This window comes from Asparagus officinalis, chromosome 9, assembly GCF_001876935.1.
Source record: "Asparagus officinalis chromosome 9, Aspof.V1, whole genome shotgun sequence".
Taxonomy (NCBI): Eukaryota; Viridiplantae; Streptophyta; class Magnoliopsida; order Asparagales; family Asparagaceae; genus Asparagus; species Asparagus officinalis.
The window spans coordinates 48,608,990-48,627,976 of NC_033802.1; the positions used below are offsets into that span (position 1 = coordinate 48,608,990).

Below are 18,987 nucleotides of genomic sequence, written 5' to 3' on the forward strand. Positions count from 1 at the left end.
CAATATGATTTCAAAGAGGATCAGGTAGTGGCGACATTCGACACTCTACTCAAGAGTGGGCGGATTAAGTTGCCAGAAGCTGCCAAACCTGAGGAGGCGGACAAAACCGGTGACCCAAGTTACTGTGCATATCACAGATTCCTTGGCCATCATACACGCGAAGCCTGAGGAGGCGGACAAAACCGGTGACCCAAGTTACTGTGCGTATCACAGATTCCTTGGCCATTACACAACCAAATGCTACGTCCTCAAGGACAAGCTCCAGGCCCTCTATGACGCGGGGGTTTTGAAGAAGGAGAAAGTCCAAAAGCAAGTGACTGCGAACATGATCACTTTGAGCTTTAGGACAAATCTCCCGGAGGTTCAAGCTCCAGCGGGGGTAATCCCTATCCCCAAGGCGGTCTTGAAAATCACTAATGACGATCCCCACAACCAGCGGGAAAAGGGTTTGGTCCCTCAGACTCTGCCATCGGGACAGGTGATGTGGGTCCACCCAGACCTCCTCAATGATGAGCAATGGACTGCACAGCCTTCCAAGGAGGCTAAGGGAAAACACTGCAATGTTGTCTCCGCCATCCTGGATAGAGATAACACAGCGATGACTGCCCTGACAGACTCTGAAGAGGACACCAACGTCTTCGCCACGAGAGCAGGGAAAGAATTCGCGAAAGAATATCCCGCGAGGGCGGAGAACCCGGCAGGACCTCCCGCAAGGCCAGTCGCAGCAACCCCTCCTAATCCAGACGGACCAAGCACAAGCCGCCAGCCTTTCCGGTTCAACGTGCTCACGCAACTGAAAAGCATCCCCGCGCGAATTGCCATGTACGACCTCTTCCGGTTGTCCAGGTCTACCCGAGAGGCCCTACAAGAGGCGATGGCCGACTCAGAGGCGTTCTCTACTCATTTCTCGAAGGAGACAGAAGCAGAACAGGGATGTGCAACTTGCTGCCAAGTCTCTGAGAGACGGGTCCCATGCATCACTTTCACTCCTGAGGACATGCTCATCAAGAGCACATCCCATGACCGGCCGCTGTACTTCACAGGATACGTTGGCTCGTCGAAAGTGGATCGGATTCAGGTCGATCCGGGGTCTGCGCTGAGCATCGTGCCCCTGAAGTTAATCAAACACTTAGGGATACCGTCAAAGAGCCTAGCCTCGACCGCGACAACCATCTTCGGCTTTAACGCCACGGGGACTCGGCCGCTCGGTAAAATCCGCCTGAAATGTCGGATAGGCGACATGAAGACGGAGGTAACGTGCTACGTCATCGACGCCGAACCCTCCTACAACATGCTCTTGGGACGTCCGTGGATTCACGGCAACCGAATAGTTCCGTCCACATTGCATCGGTGCTTGAAGTACGTGGATGACTATGAGCGCGTAAAGACAGTAGTAGCTGACAAACAGCCCTTTAAAGGCGTCAAAAACTATTTCGCGGATTCTCTACTGTACCAGGACCCCGACGAGCCACCAGCAGAAGAACTGGAGAGTGGCAACGAGGTGGACAGCGAGCCTGAATATGGTGACAGCTTAATTCTGAATGACTTCGAGTCAATTGTAATCGGTTACGAGAGTCACCATGTAACCAACGCTGTTCAGGCGGAAAAAATTACCATGAATGAGAAATCTGACTTTGCTTATTTGTCGTCTTGCTCCACGTCCGAGGACGAGGCACCTAATAACCTATGGGCGACACTCTACAGTGATCCTCCCCTACACTTGCCGGTGTGCTCATCATACGTCGCCAAGACGTAGCCGATCAGGTCATCGCAAGCTGTGTTCGTCGTGCCGGCCCGAAATAATTATCGAAAAGATATTATTTTCGGTCGGATCGATCATCCCCTGCGCACGCTATGGGATGAATCCGAGGACGAGGACCCAGCGCCCCAGTTTTCGCAGTATAGTCGAGTTGTGAAACGAATGATGAGCGACATGGGGTATGACCTCACTCGTTTAGAGGGTCTGAATTACGGCCAAGGACGCAAGACGGTCATCCGACCCGCCTACGTTCCCAAAGGGAAGCCCTCAAATTACTTCAATAGGACTAGAAGAGGCTTAGGCTACTCCTCCTCCTCGTCGGATTTGTGTTTTTACGTCAACGAGGATTCCGACTATGCACGTTCGGGGGATCAGTCTTCGGCGACCTCGGCTTGGGACTCAGACGCCTTACAGTCAACATGACCACAGTAGACCCCGCCGAAATGGCAGAGGACGAACAACTTCCACTCTATGACGAGACATGGGATCGCCATGTTAACGCCCAGTGGAACAGTCGCTTTGAACAACGCGAACCACCAACCGAAGACGAAGTCCTCCAGGTGAACATGGGTACTGAGGCGAATCCCAAACCCATATTCATCAGCGGCAGTCTGCCTCCCCAGGAAAAAGAAGACCTCATCGCCCTCATACGGGAATACATTGACGTCTTCGCCTGGAATTACGAGGACATGCCTAGTCTGGATCCGCGGGTCGCCACTCATCGCCTCAACATCAGCCCTGACGCCAAACCAATCAAACAACAGCAGAGGCGGTTTCGCCCCCAAATCATGGAGGCGATAGAAGCTGAAGTAAAGAAGCTGATCGAATCCGGTTTCATCAGAGAGGAGCAATTCGCCCCCAAATCATGGAGGCGATAGAAGCTGAAGTAAAGAAGCTGATCGAATCCGGTTTCATCAGAGAGGAGCAATACCCCGACTGGGTGGCGAATATTGTTCCGGTCTTGAAGAAGAATGGTAAGATCCGCATCTACATCGACTTTAGGAACCTCAACGCCGCGTGCCATAAAGACGAATTTCCTCTGCCCATCACGGATGTTATCATTGACAACACGTGCGGATTCGAGAGGATGTCCTTCATGGATGGCTTCTCGGGGTACAATCAAATCAAAATGCACCCCGAAGACGAGAAGCACACCTCATTCAGAACTCCCATGGGGGTGTACTGCTACACCGTCATGCTATTCGGACTCAAGAACGCTGGCGCGACCTACCAGCACGCCATGAGCATGATCTTTCGAGATCATCTGCGAAAGACGGTCGAGTGCTACGTCGACGACCTGGTCGTGAAGAGTCGCCGCAAGGAGGACCACCTCCAAGACTTGAAGGCGATGTTCGAACTCATGAGGACTCACCAACTCAAGATGAATCCTACTAAGTCATTCTTGGGGATGTCTAGCGGTAAATTCCTCGGTTTCGTCATCACGACGAAGGGAATCCGGATTGATCCAGACAAGGTGCGAGCTATTCAAGAGCTTCAGCCACCCCAAAATCTTAAAGAGCTAAGAAGCCTCCAGGGACGACTGGCTTATATCCGAAGATTCATTTCAAATCTCTCGGGCAAGTGTCAACCCTTCTCTAAGCTAATGAAGAAAGGTACTTCCTTCGTCTGGGACGAGCCATGCCAAAAGGCCTTTGAAGAGATCAAAGCTTATCTCTCAAACCCGCCTGTCCTCACGGCGCCAATCTCAGGGAGGCCATTCCTCATATATATAAGGGCTATGGAACATTCTCTAGGCGCCCTCTTGGCACAAAACGATGAGGCAGGCCATGAGAAAGGCATCTACTACTTGAGCAGAACCTTGCAGGGCGCCGAACAGCGGTACCCAATGGTCGAGAAGGAATGCCTAGCCTTGGTGTTCGTCATCCAAAAGATGCGGCACTACTTGGTTGGCCAAACGATCCATGTCATTTCCCGGATGAACCTCATTCGGGTATTCATGACACAACCTGCAGCGTTAAACTGGCGCCTGGCCAGGTGGGCACTTCTGCTCTCTCAATACGACATCCACTTCATGCCGCAAAAATCAGTCAAGGGACAAGCCATCTGCGATCTCATGGCTAGTCACCCGCTGGGGGCGAAGACCGATCTATTTGAAGATCTGCCAGATGAACCTCCCGAAGCCAACGTGACTTCGTCACTAGAGATATGGCAGATGTTCTTCGACGGCGCGTCCCGTGCAGGCGCGAGCGGCTCTATCGCTGCAGGAGCGGGGGTGGTCCTCACCTCTCCGCATGGCCACGTGTTACCCCGGGCCTTTTCCTTGACGGAACCATGCACCAACAACGTGGCTGAGTACAACGCGCTGCTCATAGGGCTCGAGTTGGCCAAAGAGTTAGGGATCAAGCATCTGGAGGCTTACGGCGACTCCCAACTCATCGTTAAACAAATGACCGGCGAATATGAAGTCAGGAATGAAGATCTTATCCCACTCCACAGAGCGGCCGTCAGACTAGTGGAGTTATTCGAGAGTTTCCGCATTGAGCACGTGCTCCGTTCCAAGAACACACATGCGGATGCTCTCGCATCCTTGGCGGCTAACTTAGCCCAGCCTTTGGGAACGACCCAACGAGTCACTGTCGCCAGCCGAAAACTTTTTTGACTAAGAGACGTCCCGGAGGTGAACGCCACTCATCAAACCCCGGATCAGCCTGATCAGGAAGACTGGCGTCTCCCGATCATCGATTACGTCCTATACGGCATGTTTCCTGAAGACGCAAGGGAACGAGAGTCTATCCGACGACGTGCCTCGCGGTTCTACTACGATTCAACCACTAAAACGTTGTATCGGAGGTCATACGACGGCTTGTTGCTCCGATGTCTTTCAAAGGCAGAGGCACAAGAGGTCCTACGCGAAGCCCATGACGGCGCGTGCGGGGCTCATCAGCCTAGACCCAAACTTTGGGATCGCCTACGGAGGATAGGCTACTTCTGGCCTGGGATGGTTACCGACGCAGTCGCTTATGCGAAGCGCTGCTACGAATGCCAAATCCACGCCAACTACATGCACCAGCCTCCTGAGGATCTGCATCCAACGAGGACGTCTTGGCCATTCGAAGCATGGGGGATGGACATAGTTGGGCCAATTTCTCCACCATCGGCGAAAGGCCATCGCTTCATCCTCGCGATCACCGATTACTTCTCTAAGTGGGCCGAAGCCATCCCCTTAAGAGAAGTCAAGACTAATGACGTGATCAAATTCATTAAGCACCATGTCATATACCGATACGGCGTACCCCATCGTATTATTCATGACAACGTCACGCAATTCGTTAGCCATGCATTCACCAGGTTCTGTGACAAATTCCGAATACAGAACCTCTCTTTCACGGCCTACAACCCTTCAGCGAATGGCCTGGCCGAGGCCTTCAACAAAACAATTATCAAGATCTTGACCAAGCTGACTTCCACTAGCAAACGTGATTGGAACGAAAAGCTAGGCGAGAGCCTGTGGGTATATCGCACGACGGTTCGCACACCGACTGGCACCACGCCCTACTCATTGGTATACGGCTGTGAAGCCGTATTGCCATTAGAGATTCAGATTTCGTCCCTCCGCGTCGCCTTAGCAATAGGGATGACGGCCGAGGAAAATCACCAACTGCGACTCGCAGAGCTCGAAGCGTTGGACGACAAACGACTGAAAGCTCAACAACACATTGAGTTTTATCAAGCTCGAATGGCCAAGAGCTTCGATAAAAAAGTCAGACGTCGAGCCTTCAAGGAAGGAGAACTGGTACTATCCGTTCGCCGACCGATGATCCTCACTTTCAAGAAGAAGGGGAGATTCCAGTCCAAATGGGAAGGACCATTCGTAGTAGAGACAGTCTACTCGAACGGCGCCTATCGCCTCGTCAAGCCGAATGGCGATAAGATCATGATGCCCATCAACGACAAGTAACTGAAGAAGTACTACCCCTAGTTCTCCTTCACCAACTGTAACAACCGTAAATTTTGATACGTATTTAAATAAATTTTTCTAGTATTTAAAATGTTATATTATATTTTATTAATATTTTTCCTAATTTCTAGAATTTTCTGAGTTTTCAGAATAAATAAATAATAAAATATATAGTCTTGTATTTATTAATTCGGCTAAATATTAATTTATGGTTTAATGATTTTATATATATAATCTTTTGGTAGCTAATATTATTAGTGACCTTGTTATTATTAATGTAAACCTGAGCTTAGTATATTAGTACATATGTAAATATATAAATATTTAGCTGTTAATTATTTATTAATGTTATTATATGGTTATTTTTAAAATATTATGAATAAATAAATAAATAAATATATTCCCATAATCTTTTTCCCCTTAATTTTCTCTCATTTGAATTCCTACCATAATCCCCCTAATCAACTTCCAATCAATTCTAATCACCATTTAACTATTTCCTATTTTACTCCTGTATTTCTCTCCCTCTCACAATTTGACAGCTCAACCTCCTCCTCTTTATTTTTTATTCCCTAAATGTACCTAACCCTAACCTACACTCCCTGTATAAATATCTTTTTCTCTTCTTTTCACGTGATCACCTAAGTCAGCCGCCTACCCTCTTCACCGTACTCTCTCTCTTCTCTCTCTTCTTTTTCTCTTCGACCGCACAACAACCCCAAGCCACCGAGCTTCGAACCCGACTGCCCTCACCACGCTCGTCCCCGCTCCGACGAACCTGACCGCCGCCCGACGCCTCACCGCCAGCCAGATCCGGCCGCCTGCAGCCCCTCCTCGCCTCCAGCCCCTCCGTCGAGCCGCTGTTCGCCGCTGCACCCGAGCTCTGACCGCCGGCCGGCCAGACCCGCGTCGCCCCGTCGCCGTTCAGCCGTCGAGTCGCCGCCATTAGCCGAGTCGCCGAACCCCGCTTCTCACGTCGGATCCGATCTGCATCGAGGCAAGATCCCGCTCTCCTGTTTCGTAGTTTGATTATTTACATTTTTATGAATTATTTGCATAGTTTAATTATGACGTAATTATCTGCGTGGGTTGTTTGGTGAATAATATTGGTTTAAATAATAGATATGTGATAAATAGTGTTTTCGGAATAATTATAATAAGTTAAAAGAATTTAATTTAGTAATGGATTTATTTTAGAGAATTTATAATATTTAAAAAAAAAGATTTTTTTTTGAGAAAAAGAATTATTTTAGAATAATAATTGATGAGAAATAATTTTAAAAGAATTTATTTTGAAAAGAATTATTTATTTTGGATAACAAGATATTGATGGAACCAGATTGTATGCATGTTTTACTGATTCACGATTACACTTCATGTTGTGATTATATTACTGTATTTGACATGTCTGCTTTTATTGTTCCTGATTGTATTGAGAACCATTAGTAGTTCATGTCCTTAGTTGCCTAGTGTGTCGTGTACAAGACCATGATACCTGTGTATTGTTGACTTAGAAAAGCAAGATGAGTTGGGATGGGGAAGTCCATGTTCATGTTATCGGATATGTTGTTGTTTATTTCCAGGCTCGCACCAGTAAATCGTTTCACACTGGGGTGTGTCTGAGGAGCAGTGATCGGATGTGTATTGTTATTCCAGGCTCGCGCCAGTGAATCGTTTCGCACTGGGGTGGGTCTGAGGAACGGTGATAATGAGATTATTGTTTATTTCCAGGCTCGCACCAGTGAATCGTTTCGCACTGGGGTGTGTCTGAGGAGCAGTGGTATTGTGATTATTGATTATTTCCAGGCACGCACCAGTGAATTGTTTCGCACTGGGGCGGGTCTGAGGTACTGGTGAGATGTGGTTAACCAGATATCCGATAATATGAACTTTGACTCTGTGTGAGATGTGAACCAGTGACCTGTTATAGGATGGCTAATTACATGACCTCGTTTCTTGGCTAGGTATGAATTCTTGTGAGAGGTAGTCCAGTTGTGTTTCTTTTTATACATAGATCGGGATTAATATTTAATTATTTATAATTCGAGACATATGGTATATACATGAGGGTTTCCTTGTTTGGATTATTTCGCTCGACGTACTACGTCTCGAGTTGTAGATTTTTAAGTATTAATTTCATCTAGTGTATGACCTTGTTACTTGGATGATTTCTGATCGCTAGCTGCATGATCGTCTTGTTACTTGATTGATTTTATTGGATTTCCGTTGCATGTTTCTTTATCATTTCTGTTGTTATTTCGTTTTCGCATTGGGTTTTTGGTTCAGCTAGGAGATCTCCAGGAGCCAGAAGATTCTCAGCAGGAGTGCCCTGCAGACGGAGCAGAAGAAGCTGAAGCTTAGTTATTGGTCCTCCGTTTTCTTTTGTACTACCTTCCATTTCTATTTGATCAGTGTATTTTGTATCTTTTCAGTATTCATTTGTTCATATTTGTATAAGGGCATGTTTGACCCGAATATTATGTCTTGGATGATATTCATTTGTGATATGTATCTTTTCCATTCTGAGTTATTCATTGTATTCTTGCTATGTGTGATCGGGGACCTGTGACTTCGCATTGTACTTTTCTAGACGCTTAGCGTATTGGATTGAGAAGAAAAGAAAAGAGAAAAATAATGATATTGTATATTTCTTCTCAATCTAATACGTCGCGGGCTTGTTCACATTCCGATTCCCCGGTATTTTTGGGAAGCGGGGTGTGACACCAACTCCCACTAGTGCACGAGTTTAAACTGGCCCTCACACCCTCCAAATGGTATAAGAGGTAAAACTATTCCTATGCTTCCATCTCTTGAGCCAAGTTACTAGTACAGGCGAACCGCTCAGAACAGGCGAACCGCTCAGATCAAGCGAATCGCTCAGATCAGGCGAATCGTTCAGATCAAGCGGATCAAGCAAGCCGATCAGTCTAGGCGAAATCCACTTTACCAGCTAAACACCCTGTCTTGGCGAATCTCTCAAAACAGGCGAGATTAGCATCTCAGGTGGGCGGCATCAAATGCCCACTTGGTCAAACCTTCAGATAGTTAGGACCAGAGCCAAAATCACTCGCCAATCCTCTTCTAAAGGATGGTGGGTCCTCAAAGTCGTTCCAATCACGACAGCCCCTGTCACGTTAACATTAAACCTCTGACAAAATCCACTTACCAATCCTCTTCAGAAGGATGGTAGGTCCCAACAGTCGCTCCAATCACGACAAGACCCCATCAAGTTAATGATCACCTCTGATGATTAGCACCGTTATTCCTACGAATAGCATAGCCTAAGTAATAGCCTACCATGCGACGTGCTATTACTTTTGTCAATAGTCACACTCCTACGTCCCTGAACTATTTGACCTATTCCAGATATTCTAACATTCCCTTAGGATAACTGATGGGTAGAGTCTACCACGCGATGGCTCCTACCACAATCAATTATCACATTCCCAAACGACGACAATTGTCGAAGGCAGTTTGGCAGACGACCTGTCTGTCGGTTCCCCAGGCAACAACTCGCCGAGAGGCGAGTCGAAGTTGAGTTCTTCAGTTGGCCGCAGAAGCGAACGATTGTTATTTGCTGCAAGCCAAATGTTGCTCTCTCGATCCCATTTGAGCTACAACACGAAGATCGGAGTTAACCCGACCACACGCTATGAGCAACAGAAGGCAGAACAAGGGCCCAAAATGACTAAGTCCAAAACAGAATGGTCAGAGGCTCGCCAAGTTCAACTCAAGTGCCAAACAGCGCAGACAAAGAAAGAGAAAACTGTGCATGCAAAGCAAGGATAAGCAAAACAAGCAAAAGAGCCACAACGGGCCAAAGTTTACATAAGTTTTCAGTTTAGTTGTGATGCTTGAGGCACCAACTAAGTTAACAAAACAACGAAAAAAAGGAGAGGGGACTTAGACAGCATGAGCATCACAGGAATTTCAGCAGGCTAAAAGAACCAATCTTAGCCTTGACCGCCGCACGATCCGCCTCACGCCAGATCCTCGCCTTCTCCTTTTGCTCCTGCTGCCGCTTGGCTAAGTCCACCTTGCTGTCTTCTTCCTCTTGGCGAAGAAGTTAGAGCTCCCGGTCCACCATCCCGGCAGCCTCGCTGAGCCTCCTCGCCTCACGTTTACTCTCCCGAAGCCTTGCCTCACCGCGGAGAGAACCGTCGTCCTCAAAGAAAGCGGCGTCCAAGTAGGCGTCCATCTGGTCCAGCACCGCTTGGTGTCGCTTGAGACGTTTGAGCTCGGCCTCCTTTGCCCGAATCCGCTTCGCCCACTACTCACGCTCGAGCAGGAGGCGCAGCGAGAGGGGCGGTAGCACGTCAGATCCGCTTCGCCCACTACTCACGCTCGAGCAGGAGGCGCAGCGAGAGGGGCGGTAGCACGTCAGAGGGATCGTCGTAGGCCAGCTCCTCGAGGCGGTACATCCACCCCTCCACGTGATGAAGTTCCTACTCACACTGCTGTGCGAGCGAAGTACCACCCGCACGGCGGACCTCCCTTAAACCCGCTTCCACGAGAGGAAGCGCATCATAGTATCTCCCGTCGCCCACGCCGACCGAGATGGCGATCCCCTGCACCGACCCTCCAACCTCTAGAGGGGCACGAACGCAGGGTGAGCCACGGGATCCGGAGTAGAGGACCCCTGGACTGAGCCCGCAGGAGAGGCCGGCGGCATGCCGACGTCGATGACGGTGGCAGAAGAGCCAACGCCCTCAGAATCGCTGTGGTCGGAAGCAGAAGCCATGAGGTAGGGAAGTTTTCCGCAGAGATCTTCTTCTAGCGGATTTTTCTCGAAGCAGTAAGGACTCTGCTGAAGAGGGGCGAGTACGGATATATATTCAAAAAGCCCAACGGCTGAGATTTGTTACCTCAGGCAATCGAACGGTTTGGGTGTCCAGCGATGCTTCGAACGCAACGGCAATAAAGGCCATTCCTCTCGGGACCCCAAACCGACCGATCGGATTAAGCACGAGAGGCGAAGCGTTCGGTCGCTTCGCCATTAATGAGCATTAATGCGCCCGCAGAGTCTTAGCTGGCAAGCACTTAGGCCCGCAGACGGACGCGTGGCACAAGCTTCGCCCACAGTTGGATTTCTGACTGTTGGACAAACTCACCACCATGCAAGTTTCGCCTGTAGTGTAAACTCGCCATCATACGAGTTTCGCCTGCAGCGTAAATTCGCCATCAATCGAGTTTGGTTTTCAACACAAACTCACCATCATACGGGTTTCGCCTGCAGTGTAAACTCGCCAGCAGCTGAGTTTAACCTCCAAGCAAAACTCGCCGCGATCGGGTTTCGCCTACAAACGACCTCGTCAATCAATTGAGTTTCGTCAGCAATATGAACTCATCAGGAGTCGAGTTTCATCATCCTAGCGAACTCGCCATCGCCTTAGTTTCGCCACCAGCGTAAACTCATCAGGATAGAGTTTGGCCTTGAAAGTAGACTCGTCGTCACGAAGGGAACTTCACCTGTGACGCGAGATTGCCGGCCATTACAGTGCAAAACATTGAGGGGCGATGTATTAGAAAGTGTACACATAGTGAGCAAACACAAACCTCATCAGATGTTTTTGAGACAGTACATTTGAACAAAGTTATGGTTTTTTTGCAACTGCGAAAGTCATAATATTACGTTCAAAGAAGCAAAACATGCACCCAGCTTTTAAGACAATACATTTGAACAAAGTTATGATTTCATAAACAAACGAGTCATAAGCAAAATGTCTTAATACAATCATAAGATCGAGGCCTCAGTCGAACACGCTGAAAGTAGAGAGCTCTTCTTTGGCCGCCGCCACTTTTCTCGCGTGGTCTTCCCGAGCTTTGTCTTCAGCAGCCTTCCGAACCCGAGCTTCAGAGCTTGACCTGGCGGCAGCATCTGCCTGGCGCAAGGCTAGGAGGCGTCGAGTTTCCGCCTCAGCGTTCTTACTGACCCTTACAACGTCGGACTGGAGCCCCTTCAAGTTCGCCTCCGCCTATCCCAATTCGGCCCTCAGGCGAGCCATAGTGCGATTGAGGTCGATAATTTGCTCCTCTAGCAAATGTTGTTGACCCACCCAGAAGTTGGCGATGGACTCCAAATCTGCTATTTCTTTGGAACGGACCTCCTGTTCCCAAGCTTCCTGACGCCTGGCATGAACCAGGCAGGACTCCATGTCAGCTTCTGGACCCTCCCGTAGCAATGTCTCTAACCCTATCATGCGTGACTCCAAGAGACGGAGTTCATACATGCAACGGGTAGCAAGCCGATTTTCGCCCGACTATCATGCGTGACTCCAAGAGACGGAGTTCATACATGCAACGGGTAGCAAGCCGATTTTCGCCCGATCGCCGCAAATCAACCACGCGATCAAGGAGAGACTACCTGAAGTTGTCGAAGCTGCCCATGCCAAGGTCGACAAGGGAGATCACCTGCCTCATGGCGTTCTCAAACTCTTCGACGTGAGCCTGCCAGGGCAAGGATTCGGAGGGAGCAGGCTCTTGGCCCGGAGCGAGCGCCGTAATGGGCAGAATCTCGAGGCAGGGTTCAGCTCCCGGCTGGGGAGCAGAGTCTGAGGCGGCGGAGGTCGCAGGACCTTCAGATTCGTCGTCCGAAATCAGGATAGGCTCGGCCGCATGCTCCTCGGCGGTCGGCGCCTCCCCTCGATCTGTAAAACACAACAACGACACAGAGAGGAGTCAGAGGAAGAATACCTGTTCAACCCACATGAGAGCCCGGATGAAAAGGTACCTTCGGCCGCAACGGCCTCAGCAGCGCCCGAAGAAGACGGTTCTTTCTTTTTCTTAGAAGCGACCCTCTTCACCTTCGGCACCATTGGGGGTATGAGGAAGGGAAAATTTGGGTTTACTCTGGGGGAAGACGATGAAAGAAGCTGTGGATCCTCGTAACAGAGGGTAAGGGGGTTAAATACCCTAAGAATCCTAGACGGTTACTCAATACTCAGATTGGACCGTTCAAGGCTAAAACAGTTGAAGGGTAAGGCAGAACAGATTGGATCTTACCTGGACGGCCAAGACCCAATGGTTTTTAGACACGATCTTCGACAACGGCCCGAATCGGGCGCGATGGACGAAGAGCCCCACTACGCCGCATTCAATACGAAGCGACGTGCTCACGTCTTCTTGGCTGATGTAAGTACAAACCGATACGTGGCCCACCGAAAGCGGAGCCCACCTGACGGTGAATTCGTTGCTGAGATATTCCGCGAATCAAAACCAATCACCCCTCTGGAACTGGAGTCAATTCCAAATCCGCCTGCGGATGAAATCCGCCCGCAGAGGAGACGAGCTTACGGCCGAAATTCGCCGACAGCTGAAGACCGCCCCTCACAACTAACACTCTAGTTAACACATGTTAAATGGAGCATGCACAGAAGTAATAGTGACCAAGAACGGAAAGATAATTTCATTTCATAAAGAAATCCTATTACAATGGCAAATTAAAGGCAAATTACAAGGTTTTCAACCGCAGTTCCGCCTCACGAATTTCCCTAGCATGACGAAGCTCTAGCCTCCTCAGGATCTCTTGGCGAAGATCTTCCTCAGTGCGTGAGGCCAAGTCTCGGACGGTCTCTTTGACCTCCCTATGGGCTCGATCCTTTTCCTCAGCGGAATTAGCCGTTAGTATCCGGCGAGATCCAATGCTTTCCAATTCCTTGGCCGCCTGTTCACGAGCCTTCTCTTGAATGGCCAATGAGGCTTGCACTTTAGCTATAACTTGCTTCAGATTCTCTACCTCCGAAGACAAGCGAGAAACACGGTTATCGGCCTTCTTAGCTATAACTTGCTTCAGATTCTCTACCTCCGAAGACAAGCGAGAAACACGGTTATCGGCCTTCTGCTGCTCGAGGGCCACCCGTTCATCCTCAGCCTTGGCCTGCTCCAACTCCGCTGACAATCTTGCCTCCAGTGACATGGTCTCGTTTAGACGGCGATCGCGTTCTTCCTCCGCTGCTCGGACTTCGCCGGATGCAAGATCCACAAGAGTGGAACTCTTCGCGCGAAGGGCAAGCAACTGTTGAACAGCTTCCTTCACTTCCTCCTTACGCTGGAAGTAGGGCTTCGCCGCAGTGTGGCCAAGCCTTTTGATTAAGAAGCACACGATGTAGTCGAGATCCTCTTCGAAATTCTCGAAGGGACAACTCTCCTCCAAAGCGAGCTTGATGCAGCCGGCTAGAGTGTCTTGGAAATCAGCCACAGATCGTGCCGCACTCCTTTTTCGCTCGCGCTCCAAGGGAGAGAGGGCAGCCTCCTCCACCGTGGATGAAATCACGGTTGAAGTACCTGTGGTCATAACCGTAGAAGTAGGGATTGGCGCCGCCAAAGCCGGTGTGACCAATGACGCCCTCGGAGCAGCGGTCACAGCATCAACGGCCGCCGCCGACAAGGAAGTGGTCACTTGCGGAGTAGAAGCCTCCCTTTGAAACAGAGACTCTCGCGCTGATGGACGATCCCCAGCCGACGCTGCCGCAGGAGCAGGAGATCCCTCTATTTGGCCGGGCGCATCCTCACGAGCCAACACCTCTTCCTCACTGGATAGCGCCTCATGAACCGAGATGTCGTCATCCTCCTCAGATTCGCCTGTCTCCCCAGACGAGCGACTCGCCCAAGAGGGAGGATCCTCTTTGCCAGCAACTTCATGGGCAGGGTCAGCTACGAATGCACGAAGAGGGTTAACAGAGGCCCCTCGAAAGGGACCCTATTGACAGTTAGGTACGGAAGGATGAGTAATGCTAAAACCTACGCTTACCTGAGCCTGTGGGCCCCTCTTCATCTCCAGCCTCCTCCTCTTCGTCAGAAGGAATGGAGATCACTTTCTCAACCGCACCTACATAGGCCCAATACAAGTGTCAAAAGGTGTAAGATCAACGTTGCGATCAAGAGTACTGTTGCAAAGATTACCTCCTGATGCGGACACAGAAGCCGCTAGAACTCCCGTCTGTGGCCTCACGCCAGATTGCGGAGGAGCGTCCTTCGAAGTCGCCGGAACTGCCCCCGATGCGGCAGAAGAGGTGGGCAGCACAGCTCCAGACCCCGGTGTCGCCGCTCCGGGGATGTTTACCTGGGGAACATTATCCTGACCCTCCGTCGCTCGGGCGGTCTCGACTGTCTCATCGCGACGGGCCTTCTTGGCCGCCTCCACTCGGGAACTTTCGGCCACGGTCTCTCGTTGACGTTTAGAGAGAAGCGAGCTACTCGGAGACAGAAGAGGCGTCCCCATCTGTCCAACTCTTGGACTCTGGACCAGTCTTGGGCGTTCAGATTCTCTTGGTTCACCAGGGGCATCCAACGAGGGACCAGGAGAAGGAACTCGAACCTCGGGAGCCTCAGATTCGTCTAAACCGGCATCAAAACTCTCGGTGTCCTCAACTGGATCCTCTGAGAGCAGCTCCCTAGTAGTTTAGCGGCCCCTTCGCCTTGAAGAACGGAGAGACCCTCTGAGAGGACGATCGCGTTCTGTCAGACATGAGCTCTGGAACCAGAAACCAGAGGGATTATCGCTGGCGCCTCGATACCACCGGCAGTATAGGAGCGTGTGGTGCAAATCACGATCCTTCGCGGGTAATTCAAAACGAGCCTGGGTGCCACCAGCATGGGTCCAGAACCATCCCCGAGCTCCGTCCACCAGTCCTCCTTCGAAGTGTAGGCAGGGATTGGCGTTGCCCATGTACAATTGATCGTATCCAAACTGGAGGGCAAACCTGCAAGGGATATACGGCTCGAGATAGCACACAGAACCTGTGCGTAGGATGTGATACCCCGACCGAATATTCACCAACCATCGAAAAGCGCCACGAGGGAGAGCCGTGTGATGTTCTGTCATTGGCACATCTCTAAGAGACTCTCCGTATCTTCCTCCGCTGAAGAAGGGGAAGAAACGACGAAAATTGTAGTGGACAAAATGGGAGAGCGTCTTCCGCGCGTCGGGAATGTCTCTACACTTCCAAGAGCACCTCTCCAAATGCTCAAGGAACAGAACGAACCTGTCTCCTTGAAGAGTCGCGGGAGCGCTCGTCAAACACTCACAGTGGTAAACAAACCACGCCATCAAGTAGGTGTACGGCAGTCCCACTCTGGGATTGGGGGTCCTGATAACTTCCCCTTCCCCTTCGTCGATAGTCGACACACGGCAGAACTGGGCCGTCAACGTGCGGAGTCCTTGGTGGATACACGCTATCGTCGCCGACACCAAAGAATAGGACTTCCCGTGGGCTAAGCAAACCGCAGGATACACCACCTCCATCGGGAGCGCCTCGAAGGAATGAGTGGGAACCACGCACCTCTTCAGCCACAACATGAGGTACCCCGCGAGCAAAGCCTTCCCAGAGATAGGGGACATGGCCTGGTGGTGAAACGAATGGAAGACCATTCCAGATTCGAACCCGCTCTCGTCATGATCAAGAGCTATAGTGGCTTCCCCTTCGGCCATCCTCTTCTCCACTTCAGCCTGATCGCATATACGCAACGGCAGAGCAGGCATCCCTTTGACATCACTCTCCGGGAATAAATAATCAGCCCAGTTCTTATGACTGATTCCCGGAGCTCTTTTCTTCTTACCCTTGTGATCCACCGCCCCTAAGGTGTTGAGTGTGACGCCCCTGGGTTCACACAAGGCTGCAGTCCAAGGTGAAACCAAGAATGTCAAACCTGCCATGCACCACACCGTGCAATAACATGTTTCACCATCACAATTAACATCTGTCTAGTAGAATCAATAACTGGTGTAGGTACAAAACAGGTAAAAGGTTATACAAGGAATACTGATGAAATGATAACAGTCACATAAATATCTCATCATCCAACAATACAGAAATACATAGCCAAAATCTGAGTAGATAAATCTGGAATACTCAACAAGTCTCATATACAAATGTCTGACAAGAAGGAAATAAGGCACATAGCCTTTACAACTTCTAGAACAATGCTGTCAAATGTCTAATAAAAACTACAATGGAGCTCCAACATGAACAGAACTAGACAGCTAAACACTAAGGTGTGTCGCCATCAACCTGCGACTCTCCGGGCTCCTGGCTCGTTACCTGAAAGGGGGAGGGACAACGAGCGTCAAAGCGCTAGCGAGTAAAACGCTAGCAAGCAACATCACAACCAGCCCCAAGGGAGAGGGCTTGTTGTATAAGAAAATACAGTTATCACAAAACATATATATAGATATATATATAGGCAATTATCCTAGAAATGAACAATGGGCTTTAGTACTTAGGAAGTTTCAACACGGGCATAGGTACGTCGAGCGAAATAATCCAAACAAGGAAACCCTCATATATATACCTTGTATCCCAAATTGAAAATCCCTAAGTACCAAACCCGGAGTCTAATACGTGAACAGAAAATAAATAAAAGGAAAGACAACCCATCTCAGAACATAAGTAGAGTATCATGTGGTGTCCCATGCCATAAAATATCAAGTCGTATTCTACATAAGTGTCATTCCCAGTCTAGGTAGCTATCATGTCTTAACGGTATCAAAAAGTCGTGTTCCAAAACTCAAATGTGTACCATGCTCAAGGTTTGGCAAAAATGTCCAACACATGGACTAAAAGTGATGTAGGTCCAACACATGGACTGAATAGAATGCATGTCCAACACATGGACCAAGATGGTAAGTATCCAACACATGGATCAGAATAATGTATTGTCCAACACGTAGACTATAAATGAAGGAAATGTAATTTATCACTTGCATACATGTAAAAATACACCAAATCTAAACCCGCACGCATCCCGATGTACATGTCTAAACTCATGTCAAAAGTCAACCCACATGCACAGATAAATCATTAACGTGATAAACTAGGGTCAGGTTACCGAGGCGACCCCGAAAGACAACTTAAACAGATCAAGAATCTGTAAAACAGCTCATCAGTCGACTGATGTGTCGACTGATGACGTCAGTCGACTCATACGTCGACTGATGGAGCTCAGACAGCACAGCCTCAGCTCGCCAGTCGACTGACCAGTCGACCGAGAAGCTGAGAAAGCAGAATCAGCCCGTCAGTCGACTGATCAGTCGACTGATGGCTGAACAATTTGCCCGTCGGTCGACTGATCAGTCGACCGACAGACTGCAGATAATCTGTACAGGTTCTTATATACCCAAAATTTGATCTAAACTCATCCCCATCAATTCCAAGCATGAATCATACGAATATTAACATGTATGGACTAACTGAAACATAACTTTCACATACATATACATGAATAAAACTCTAAACATAAGTATTTATGTTTTAAAAACACTTTTCAAAACAAAACCCATGTTAAATCTCTTTTAAAACATTTCAGATCTGGATTTTAAATTTACCAAACATTGGTAGGTTATTTATTATACTGAAAATGCACATCTTCATGTTACATGCAATAAAAATCCAATCTTTGTACTCAAAATACGTTTTAGGCCAAAGAGATCTCAATAAAACCATTTGAAAACGTTTAAAAAGAATGGGACAAGGTTGGGCGAGATGTTACTCGCCTCTGAGGTGATGAAGAGCTCCTGGATCTGAGGGGGAGTGATTCCTTTCGCTGCAAACTGAAGATCCCGACGAAAATCCTCCAATTTCGCCCCAAAATCACCAAGAACTATCCTAGGGTTTGAGAGAGAAGAGAGGGGGCTAGGGTTTCTCTGGTCTGAAGAGGAGAGGGGATGATTTCGGGTGAAGGAGATTATATATGAACCCTTAAACCCGACCCAAACCCGAATCAAAACAAAACAGACCCGAAACCTGTAAAAACTGGAAATCAGCGCATCAGTCGACTGATGTGTCGACTGATACAGTCAGTCGACTGATGTGTCGACTGATCTGGACATTTTCAGTTTTTGTGCATGTTTTGCTTATTTGCAAAACCAACACACAAAACTCTACACCCATACTCTCATATCATCTCAAATAACTTGTTATCATGTACATCAATGACCTCAAGCTATTTATTAACTAAGAATTATTTATTTACTAATAATTCATATATATTCATATATAAAAATTTACGGGGTTCTACATTCTTCCCCCCTTAGAAGAATTTCGTCCTCGAAATTCGGAAACTATATGCATCTCACAACGTGAACTTCCAAATAAACATATAGAGATATTTATACTTAACGCTCTAAAATGGTAACACTCCCGCTCAAATCTTAATCTAGTGGAACTAGTACATCGGGTGAAAAATCCAAACAAGGAACCCCCCATATATATACCGTGTGTTCCGAAAGATTAAGAATTAAGCGAGAATATTCTCATACTAGTGTTAAATGCAAATATAACCAAATGTCCAAATATCATATAAGATACATACC

General features: G+C 48.7%; 1 protein-coding gene across 1 annotated transcript; it reads right to left on the bottom strand.

Moving 5' to 3' along the window:
- Positions 13,129–14,898, bottom strand: LOC109823431 (microtubule cross-linking factor 1-like). Its single transcript, XM_020389707.1, has 3 exons — positions 14,580–14,898; positions 14,428–14,505; positions 13,129–14,330 (listed from the first exon to the last, which is right to left on the bottom strand). The coding sequence occupies exons 1-3, from the start codon at positions 14,896–14,898 to the stop codon at positions 13,129–13,131; spliced, it is 1,599 nt and encodes a 532-aa protein (XP_020245296.1).